The sequence below is a fragment of the Arachis ipaensis genome, chromosome B08 (genome assembly GCF_000816755.2).
Source record: "Arachis ipaensis cultivar K30076 chromosome B08, Araip1.1, whole genome shotgun sequence".
Lineage (NCBI taxonomy): Eukaryota > Viridiplantae > Streptophyta > Magnoliopsida > Fabales > Fabaceae > Arachis > Arachis ipaensis.
This window is the reverse complement of record NC_029792.2, coordinates 25,086,419-25,098,361: the sequence shown is the minus strand read 5'-3', so window position 1 is coordinate 25,098,361 and position 11,943 is coordinate 25,086,419. Positions and strand designations below refer to the sequence as shown.

The window sequence follows — 11,943 nt, the reverse complement described above, 5'->3', positions numbered from 1 at the left end:
AATATTATATGAGCTTTAGAACTGTTGTAACACTTTATTAACCTTCGCTTTACGATGCGAGGTAAGGCTTAGGATAACGGGGTGTTATACTGGTTGTTGGCAACCATCTCAATAAGATCATCTGCTTCTTCAGGCATCTTTTTCATGTGTAGAGAACGTCCTGCAAAGTGATCCAATGACATCCTAGCCATCTCAGAAAGGCCATCATAAAAGATTTGCAGCCTGGTCCAATCCAAAACCATGTCAGGAGGGCATCTCCTGGTCATCTGCTTGTATCTCTCCCATGATTCATAGAGAGACTCTCCATCTTTCTGTCTGAAAGTATGGACATCCATTCTAAGCTTACTCAGCTTCTGGGGTGGAAAGAACTTGGTCAGAAATCCAGTGACCACCTTGTCCCATGTGTCTATGCTCTCTTTGGGCTAAGAATCAAGCCACAGCTTCGTTCTGTCCCGTACAACAAAAGGGAAGAGCATGAGCTTGTAAACTTCAGGGTTAACTCCATTCGTCTTAATAGTATCACAAATCTGCAGAAAGTCAGATATGAATTTCTTGGGATCCTTCTGTGGGAGTCTATGATACTAACAGTTCTATTGCACCAGAGTGACCAGGTGAGGCTTAACCTCAAAATTACTGGCACCAATGGCATGTACAAATATACTACGCCCATAGAAGTTAGGTGTGGGTGCAGTGTATGAGTAACAAGCACCTCCCTTGCTTGCTTCCCTAAAAATCCTGACACTATGATGTTTGCTATTACTTCTTTAGAATTTTTGTGGGCTGTTTGATAGGTTGTACAAACCATTGTCATATGTTGTAACATATACATGATATTGTATTCGGTTTTTTCATCTATGTTCCATTCATAAACGTTATTGGTATTGAAGCTATTGAAACCTAGCTCTTGATCTTCAAGAGCCAAGTCAGTAGCTGTAGTGTGGAGATAATGTTATGATAAAGGTTTAGTGAGGACTTTCCATTTTGTAATGGAATTGGTTATGATAAGGTTAGCTCTAGGTGATTCTAGGCTTTCCTCAGAGTCATGTGACTCCTTATTAATTGCGTTAAGGATGTTTTCTCTTGATTGTCTTGTGATTCTGTTAGATGATTCTTTTGTTTGAGGGATTTCTGGTATGGTCATTTGGCTGATGAGGATTTTTCTAAGAACTTTGAAATCGCCTAAATTTTGTTTTAGTTTGGAGGTTCGGAAGCTTTGTTTAGCTTTTTGGCTAATCTTAAAAGGTTTGAATAGGGTTTTTCTAAAGGTTTGGATGTAGAAGTTTCGTAAGGATTGATAATTTTAGAACTTAATTTTTGTCCTAAAGTTTGTAAGTGTTTGTAACTATTTGTTTGTATAATTGGCTTGTTCCATAATGTTTTTTATGTCTTTATGCCCAACGGCTTCGTCGAGGTTTTTTGTTGTTAAGTGACACTATATATATATAACATTTGACACCCCAGGGCCTAGTGGTGCGCAAAATCAGAACTCGCACAACTTAACTAACAAGTGCACTGGGTCATCCAAGTAATACCTCAAATGAGTGAGGGTTGATCCCACGAAGATTGTCAGACTGAGCAAGCAATGGTTGTCCTATTGGACTTAGTTATGCAAATAGTAAAGAGATTTGTTGTTGTAAATGCATAAACAATAACAAGAGAAATAAAAAAAGTAACAAACAGTTTGGTATGAAATCAATATAAGAAAACAGTTAAGGTCTTGGAGATGTTAACCTTTCCGGATTAAAACTTCTTACTAACTATTTTAACAATGAATGATTCATTCTATGACAAACTATAAGTGATTAAACCTTAATCCCTTAGCGATTTAATCTACTATAATCCTCATCAAATGCCACTTCCGTGGTCACTCAATTCATATCGGGGAACTAGTTTATACCACAAAGGCCCTAATCACCCAATCCCGGCTGAATAGATGTTGCTTATCCCTATCAGGTTGTGAGATTAGCCATTTAGGAGGAGTATTTTCAAGCTGTAGTTCAAGCGAGATAACTCTCCCGAGAATCACAAGAACTCATGTAGAAAAGGGTCATACTCCCGTTCCACCCTATTCATAAGATTAAGAACGTAAACAACACCTTAGAATTGAATCAAACATATATTAAAATAGAAGAATAATAATATTAATCCATAGAAATAAATAGAGCTCCTAACCTTAACCAGGAGGTTTAGTTGCTTATAACTTACAAAGAAAACAGGATTCTGAAAAGTGCGGAAGGAAGAAGATCCTAAATCTAAGTGATCTTTTCCTTTAAATACTAACCTAATAATAAATGCTAGACCTAAAAGATATTATTTGTAAATCTTTATAATAATACAAATAGGGAGCTCTTATGCTGACATGGCGCTCATACATTGAGTTTACGAGTTTATTTGCTTATGTGTCGTCACTAAAAGTTTTAAAATTTTATTTATAAATTATAAATTATTATTTACTTAGGTTGTTACTTTTTAAATCTTTATCTTTATAGTAATACAAATGGGAAGATTTTATACAAAAGGGAAGCTCTTATGCTGACGTAGTGCTCATACATTGAATTTGAAAATTTATTAGCTTAGGTGTCATCGCTAGAAATTTTTAGAATTTTATTCATAAATTATAAATTAAAAATTATTATTTGTTTAGGTTGTTACTTTTCAAATTTTAAATTAAACTTTCTTAGGTTGTTAAATATTTAATTTTTAATATTGTTGAACTAATTATTTGCTTAGATGTCATCACTAGAAATTTTTATGCATATTATTTTTTTTGAATTTTTAAAATTTTATTTATAAATTATAAATAATTATTTGCTTAGGTCGTTACTTTTTAAATCTTTATAGTAATACAAATGGGGAGCTCTTATACAAATGAGGAGCTCTTATACTGATGTGCCACTCATACGTTGAGTTTCAGAATTTATTTATTTCAGTGTCGTCACTAGAAATTTTTAGAATTTTATTTATAAATTATAAACTATAAATTATTTGCTTAGGTTGTTACTTTTTAAATTTTAAATTACGCTTTCTTAGGTTGTTAAATATGTGTGAAAACGTAGGCTAGTGACCCTAGGATAGGGCTTTGGAATGTTGATGTGGTCATTGGGTAAGTTAGATTGAGTTAAATATACATGAATGATGGAATTTGGATTGAGTTAAATATGTATGAATGATGGTGGAAATGATTGTGAATGGTTGGATTGGTGGGTAAAGTATGTAATGTTGTATGTGATATGGATTGATATGCTGGATTGATGATAAAGTTGAGACTCTTGTTGATGAACATAATTTGATGTATGATATGGATATGTGAATGTATCTTTATATGGTGATGGATAAATTGAATATTTGTTTGGAAGTTGATATATGAAATGTTGATGTTGATGTGAGATTTGGCTAAATATGGTGGAATTGGTGGGTTGATGATTGAAAGAGGTTTGGAAATGATTGATGATTGGAATGGTTGAGTTTTGGGTTGATTTGGTATAGATTGGTAAGAGTATGTTTTGAAAATGGGGAGTTAAGTTTTGGTAAAAATGAAATTTTGATGAACTTCAATGGATCATATCTTGAGTTATTGTTTTTGGAATTTGATGATTTTTATATTAATTGAAAGATAATTTCATAAGCTTTAAAATGGTTTAAATTTGGTGAAAATCTGAATTTTGTGGAAGGAGATATGATTGTTGGAAGTTCAGGCCAAAAATCTGAATTCTGCAACTTCTGCAGAATTTGTGATTTTTGGGTTGTGTGCGCACGCACAGCCCTGTGCGCACGCACAGCCCTGTGCGTACGCACACGCGAGAATGGGGCTCCTGCTGGGAGCGCTAGCACGCTCTGTGCACGCGCTTGGCCAAGGAAATCTTGCAAGCTGTGCGTACGCATAGATCTATGTGCACGCACACGTTGGGAATGCCATGCTGTTGGTGGCGCTAGCACACCTTGTGCGCGTACACAACCCTAGAGATTTTGATTTCTGTGCATACGCACACATTTAAAAATGCTTCTGGGCGTGCGCATGCACACCTCTGAGCATACACACGCAACCCAGTTCTTTTCTAAAGCTATTTTTTTAAGTCCTTCACATTTCCAACAAGCTTGTAACCTTCCGAGATGTTATTTCACACTTATAAACCCCCAATTTCATTTTCTAAATCTTAAATTGATGTAACATGCCTAGTGAATGAGAGTAAGTTAAGGAAGAGGGTAACTTGTGGAGGAAGAAAGGGGATATTATGATGAGTATGATGAAAGATGATGATCTGAGTTGTTGAGGAGGATGGTGGAGTGCTGTATATAATATGAGCCGAATGGCTGGGTATGATATGAGACGAATGGCTGTGTGTGATGATGATTATGGCTGAGTATGAATTATGAATTGTAAGCCGGATGGCTGAGGTGAATATTAATATATATATATATATATATGGCTGTGATTAAATGCATATATGCTGAATTATTGCACTCCACCTATCTGAGATATGAGTTTTCCTGGGTGAAAGCAGTAGCTAGCCACCACATGCTCCAGGTGGAGACTCGATACTCTGCTGACCCTATATCGTAAGTGTGGCCGGACACTGTGAAAGTTCCGGATGAGCTCGCCCCCCGTAAATATACACCAGTGAGGGTGTTGGGTATATATGAATTTATGATTTATGTTGAGAATAACTCAAGTTGGGGATGCATGACAGAGGGAAAGTCCAATGGTTAGCTACCAGGACTTGTCGGATTGGCTTTATAACCGACAGATGAGACTCATCAGCCACTAGGACAAGCATACATCATATGCATTATATGTGAATTGTTTGGAATGCCTAATTGATTTCATCATTACTTGCTACTTGCCTAATTGCCTTATCTGCTCCCTACTTGTGCATTTCTTTGTTGATATACTTGTGTTTGCATTTCAATTACTGTTGGCGGTTGGGAGGTTTGCAGGATTTGGAAAGGGGATATCTAGTTAGCCTGGAGATCCTTAAGTTAGTCGCCTATTCACATTTCTTATGGTTTAGCATATTTATGTGTTTTGATTATAATCTAGAAGTTCTAGGATTGCCTTCGACTTTTCCAGGACATTACATATTAGATATTTGGGCACTATTACCATGCTGAGAACCTCCAGTTCTCACCTAGGCAGATTTTGTGGTTTTTAGATACAGGACGTGAGGCTCCTCGCTGAGGCATGATGAAGACTTCCTTTTGGCGGAGATCCTTTTATCTTGGGATTTTATTTTGATTATTATATACTTGTTTAGATACTTACATTCTCCATTGTATATGTATTTTGTATTAACTCCTCTTAGAGGTTATTTTGGAGAAACAGGTTTTGTATTTTGTCTTTTGGAGTCTTTTGGGATTACCTTATATATATGCTCGGGCCGGTTATCTTCGCAGGCCGAGTCCCGAGTCTTGATATATGTATTTTTGCACTCTTTTGTATATCTCCTAGCGTCAGCTTACTCTTTATCTGTTTCGTTTACATTATCGATCGGAGTGTTGCGCGTTTTGATTTAACAGTTTCGATTTACCCCCTTCTTCTTCAAAGGCTCTGAGTTACAAATCTTTTAACACTACTATATATACTAAATTTTATTTTTAGAGGTCTTAATACCTCGCCACCTCTGTTTTATGACTTAAGTATAAGACTCTGTGTGGTAGGGTGTTACACTCATACATTGAGTTTGAAAATTTATTTGCTTAGGTGTCATCGCTAGAAATTTTTAGAATTTTATTCATAAATTATAAATTAAAAATTATTATTTGCTTAGGTTTTACTTTTTAAATTTTAAACTAAACTTACTTTTTAAATCTTTATAGTAATACAAATAGGGAGCTCTTATACAAATGAGGAGCTCTTATACTGACGTACCGCTCATACGTTGAGTTTGATAATTTATTTATTTAAGTGTCGTCACTATAAATTTTTAGAATTTTATTTATAAATTATAAACTATAAATTATTTGTTTAGGTTGTTACTTTTTAAATTTTAAATTACGTTTTCTTAGGTTATTAAATATTTAGTTTTTAATATTGTTGAACTAATTATTTGCTTAGGTGTCATTACTAGAAATTTTTAAAAATTATAAATTATTATTTGCTTAGGTAGTTATGTTTTAAATTTTAAGTTATTTCCTAGCCTTAGCACTCAGAGAGGGCATAGGGACGTCTCCAAGACAATCAACCTCAACCTCCTCAATTGTGCCAAAAGAGGTCTTTATAAAATGTGAGAGCCTCATGCTGGAGAATCAGTAGACTAAGAACCATCCCTAACATAAAGACTAAGAATTTTGTTGTGACTTCTATATACCAAAGTCTAATGAAAAATTTTTGTGTTTATATCCCCATGCTTAACCTACTACTCTCTAGACTTCTGATACCAAAAGAGCTCCTCTTGTAACAACAATCTGTTATAATCTTCTCTTAATTCAGCTTCTTTGAATTTCAAAGACATAATATCAATAACCTCCAATTATCTTTGAATATGATTAATCTATCCTTCCAACTTCCTCTTCCTTACAAAAATATTACCAAAGACTTTAGAATTGAAATCCAAAGAAACCTGTTGCACTAGATTCAATCTCTCAGTGACCTCACCAACTTCCTGATTCCAAGCTTTGTTGACAACTTGCTTGTAAAGAGGATAGGTTTGTCCATGTAGCCTGAAACCTAAAGGGACGAGAACCCTTCACTTTAGACCCTCTATTAAAGCAAACTATAACAGGACAATGGTCTGAGTGCAGTCTGCTCAAGATCTCAGAATAACTCTCAGGAAACATAGATAGCCAAGCCTTATTGGCAACTCCCCTATCCAATCTCTTCGCCAAATCCCTTTCATTCTGAAATCTTCTGTACCAAGTAAATCTTCTACCAGTAGTTTTAATTAGGTTAAATTACACAGTTAGTCCCTACACTTTCAGTGAAATTGCAAATTGGTCCCTACAGTTTAAAAGTTTGTAATTGGGTCCCTGAAGTAAATTGAAATTTGTAATTGGGTCCCTACCGTTCAAATTCCGTTTGAGTTAACGGAATATTCGACAGCATATTCGCCGTTGAGCATGTGAGTTGCACATGTAAAAGCTTGACTGAGAAAAAACTTGTTATTTCTTAGTTCCAAAGTTTTGTAATGACCAAAAACCCCACTGAGACCCTTCATTATCGTTACGCTTCATCTCCAAAAAAATTTGTCTCTGCTCATGCTTCCCTTCCATCATTGGAATTGATCGTCGAGTGTGGTTCGGACTGTGTGGAGTTGCTTTATGGTTGACATTGTTGGCAGCTGAAGAGTGAAGTGTGCAAGAGAGCAACACTAAATCAGGTAAGGGTTCATAACCCCCAGTCCCTTCACAGGTGTGAGTTATATGTTATGGTTTGATTTGGTTCTTTTTTTTTTTCAGTGGATGTTAGAGTATCTAATGTAGTTAGGGTTTCTCTAATGAATCTATTTTTTTTATTTTTTTTGGTAGTGATGAGAGATTCTGTGTTTACTCTCGATCTCTACCATGGTGGTCAGATGGTTAGCAGGAACGGAAGGAAAGAATACCTTGGTGGGATGGTAGTGGAAGGGTTGCAGTTTGAGTTAGATGAGTGGTCGTTAAAAGAAATTGTTGCAGCGCTGAAAGAAGTTGGATACACAGGCAATGCTAAAATCTGGTGGAACGGACCTGGAGTTGCATTGAAGGATGGTCTTAGGGAGTTGAAGTCTGATGGAGATGCAATGAGAATGGGTAAGTATGTAGTGGAACAAGAGATTAAACACTGCCATGTGTATGCGGTTAGTGGATGTAGACAAGGAAATGGGGTTGAGATAACCTCAAATGATGAGGACTATATACCCTCTGATGGTGAGTACAGTGCTAATGATTTAGTTGAAGTAGAAGTGGTAAGTCAGTCAGAGTCTTCAAGTGAAGATAACAGATTTGATGACAGTGCTGACGATGGTGATCATGAGGATCATTTTGGCTTTAATGTTGAAGAAGAAAACCAACAAGGTCAGCATCCAAATGCCTTCGGAGGTAACAGTGGCTCATTAGGAACAGATGATAATAATGTTGATGTGGGAGTTGGTGTTGAAAATAACACAGGAGGGGTTACTGAAGATGGAGCAGAAATTGATGTTGGAGATATTTCTTCGGGTTATGATACAGAGTCATTGGACAGCTATGATGGAGATTCTGATGAGCTCGTAAGAAGAAAGAGGTATCCTAGATACAATGAAACTGACATGAGTGTTGTATGAGTTTCGGCTGGGGACTGAGTTTAAATCTATTGCTGAGTTTAAGGAGGCTATTAAGGAACATGCATTGTTGAATGGGAGGGACATTAGATATGTCAAGAACGATCAGGTTAGATGCAGAGTCAAATGCAAGGGTTTAGGCGGAGAGTGTCCATGGATGGCATTTGCAAGTAAAGTAGGAAAATCTGGATGTGTTAGGCTGAAGACATTGAAGAGTAAGCACACTTGTGGGAGGAACTACAGTGGCCGTCTTGCGTCCAGCAATTGGATTGCTAAAAAAATTACTAATAACATAAGTAGAGGAGAAGATATGAAGCTGGGGACTGTAATTCAAACTATTCAAGAAAAATACATGGCAAATATATCTGTGTAGAAAGCTTACTGGGCAAGAAGAAAGGCAAGGGAAGTGGTGCATGGGAAGGCAGTGCAGCAATATGGGAGGATCAGAGACTATTGTGCAGAGGTCTTAAGAGCAAACCCAGGATCGACATTGAAGCTGAAGTTGGATAGACCCTGTCCAACAATCCTACCAAGGTTTGTACGAATGTATATGTGTCTCGATGCTGTGAAGAAAGGATTCATGGCTGCTTGTAGGCCTATTATTGGACTTGATGGTTGCCATCTGAAGGGTGATCATGGACAACAATTGTGCCTGGAAAATCTAGATCTGCTACTCCTTCTGCTCCACCAGTGACTGCACCGGCTCCACCACTGCCTCCACCAGTGACTGCACTAGATCCACCACTGCCTCCTGCACCGGCTGCACCGGCTCCACCACTGCCTCCACCAGTGACTGCACTAGATCCACCACTGCCTCCATCAGTGACTGCACTAGATCCACCACTGCCTCCACCAGTGACTGCACCAGCTCCACTAGTGACTGCACTAGCTCCACCACTACCTCCACCAGACCCAAGAAATTCCACAGCTCCACCAGTGCCTCTTCCAGCAGATCCACCACAACCTGCACCAGCTCCAACAAGGTCCACAGCTCCACCACTGCCTAAGACAAAAATTTTTGGTGTGAGGCGCAGTGGAAGACTTAAGATAGGTGTGAGGAAGGCAAAATCTGGACCAACTGAAACAGTAGACCTCACAGCAGATTAGTTTTTTTAAGTAATTAGGATTTGGTGGTATTAGTTTTTTTGCTGTGGCTGTGAACTTTATTGTATCCTATGTCCATGTACTGTCAGTGGATTATGAACCACTTTTGTTTTGTTTTGTTGCTTTTGTTATATTGGGCATGTGGCTAGCTATTTTGGAGGGACCACATTGACTATTAATTAATATGAATATTAACTACTTTACTTTATATTATGTCTACTAGAGCTTTCTGCTATGGGACCAAATGAATGTAAATAATTTTTCAGATTCACTTGTCATTGATAAAAAATAGATAATTACATTCAGCACTAAACACTATTCAAATGCACTGCAGATACACTTTTTCTCCTATCTCATCAAACTTAGTTAAACCAATACACTGCAAATATTACAACCAACACACAACTCAATATCATCTTCTGCAATTGTTTCTGCTTCTTCATGTCACTCTCCACTCTGCCAATTTGTTGTTGGAGCAATGTAAAATCAGAACGCAATCTTCCTAGACTTGCTTCCATGCGTCCTATCTCTATATTTAATCTATCTATCTTTCTTTCTTGTGCCTTTAGTAGTGCAGCATTCATAGATTCATCCAACCTTACAAAATCTCCACCATGCTTTGAGCATCCCTCTGTTTGAGATCTGTGTTGGGTGCATTGAGATTGAGCCCTAGCCATGTCTTCTTCATCAATCCATTCAAAAAACTTGCATCTTCTAGTGGGACACGATATAAATCTTCTATTTGGGTTCATCACAGTACTGGAGGTTCGGAGTGTCAGCAGATCTCCACAAAAGCAGTAAGTCCTTCTCCCCTTTCCCATCACCTCTTCCTCTCTATCAATCCACTCAAAAAAATTACACTTTGGTAATTTACAACAAGCAACAAATCTCCTACCTGGGCTGTTCATAGACGACGACGAGAGCACCACCATCTCTTCCCCACAGAAGCATCGATGTCTTCTCTTGTTCATACTCCTAGATGTTGATCTTCCTTCGGACAACTGGGTTGAGTCCATCACAGCTCGAAGAAACCCTTCACCCCTAACAAAGGGATACAGATACTGGAGGAACGCTGTGAGAGATCGTCATCTTCTCTTTCACTCTGACTCTTAAGAACGTTATGAGAGATAAGGGCATTCTGGTAAAATAACAACATTTAACGTCTCTATTCACGCTAAACGTTAGTGGGGACCCAATTACAAATTTTAATTTACTTCAGGGACCCAATTACAAACTTTTAAACTGTAGGGACCAATTTGCAATTTCACTGAAACTGTAGGGACTAACTGTGTAATTTAACCTTTTTTAAATTTTAAGTTATTTGTTTAAGTTGTTACTTTTTAAATTTTAAGTTATTTGCAGATTATTCTTTTAAATTATAAATTATTATTATTTGTTTAAGTTTTTATTTTTTAATTTTAATTTATTTTTTCATAAATTAAAATTTTAAAAAAATTAATTTAAATTTATTTTAATTCAAATTTATTCCTAAACTAATAAATTCACGTAATTATTATATGAGTCAACTCGAATTAGTTCAAATTTATTCCTAAGTTAATAATGATAATAATTAATAATTAATAATTATTCAATTAGTTTTCGTATAACAATACGGTACTGAATTAAGTTTGGTGTCATTGATGACTATGATTGCGCATATTTTGTAGTCTTTGATAAGGAGGCAAAATAAGTATTGGAAAAGAGCTGTATAGAGATACTTGATTCACTTTTATTGGTAGGTTCTAACCAGTATATATTTATTTTTAGAAACATTGACAGAAGTATTTTTAATGACAATTTTTATATTTTTTTATTAATATGTTAAATGATATCCTGCAGAAAGGAGATCCATCATATACATCTACACTTTTACTCGACAAGACCTTTTTCTTTATCATTGAAGTCCAAATATCTGATACTCCACATTTTTTACCTTCTTATAAAGTTAGAAAGATAACTAATGATATGGACCGCATAAATAAATTCAGAGAAGGTTGCCTATTCAAATTGTAGGTGCAGTTACAATTGCAATTTCTATTAAAAATTAATTAACTTTTTTATTTTTTGTTCATTAGTAGTATTTAATTTATATAAAATAATTAATAATTAATATAATTTTAGAATGTTGACTACACTAGTTGTTTGCTTCAAATCTCAAAGACATCTTCAGTCATTAAAGAAGAGGAAATAGAAGGTGCAAAGGTAGTTATTCAAAAACTATTTTTTCTTAAAGTTAAAGTCTAATTTTATTCAAAAAATATTATTGAGTTAAAATAAAATGTGAGAAGGATGTCTTTAATTTAATATAGTATTTTATTCAAAATTTATTGCTTGAATTCTCCAATAAAATTGTGGACAATGGCGAATCCAAGGTGTTAGAAAATGCTATTACGCCAACCAAGCGACTATCTTCAGAGTTCGAAGATTCGAATGCGGAAAATATACCTCAACTTATTGATGCACCACTATTTGGTGGTGCATTCTATACTGAATTTAGGGAATTTTATCACCCTTTTTCCACATTTATTCCATGAAATGGAATGGTTTCATAGTTTCTCCCTAATTTGCGCTTAAGAGTGAAAACATGCTTTTTAGGCCCTTAATTGGG

General features: G+C 36.0%; 1 protein-coding gene across 1 annotated transcript; it reads right to left on the bottom strand.

The window, feature by feature from the left end:
* On the bottom strand, positions 8,831–10,012 carry LOC107610791 (PE-PGRS family protein PE_PGRS33-like). Its single transcript, XM_016312793.1, has 2 exons — positions 9,739–10,012; positions 8,831–9,309 (listed from the first exon to the last, which is right to left on the bottom strand). Exons 1-2 carry the CDS (start codon positions 10,010–10,012, stop codon positions 8,831–8,833), a joined length of 753 nt encoding a protein of 250 aa, XP_016168279.1.

Excerpts from the sequence above, each read along its gene's own strand:
- LOC107610791 (XM_016312793.1), bottom strand. The coding sequence starts at position 10,012 with ATGGCTAGGGCTCAATCTCAATGCACCCAACACAGATCTCAAACAGAG. Across the intron at positions 9,310-9,738 it reads GCAGAAGATGATATTGAGTT|TTGGTCCAGATTTTGCCTTC; the intron begins GTGTGTTGGTTG and ends CTACTGTTTCAG.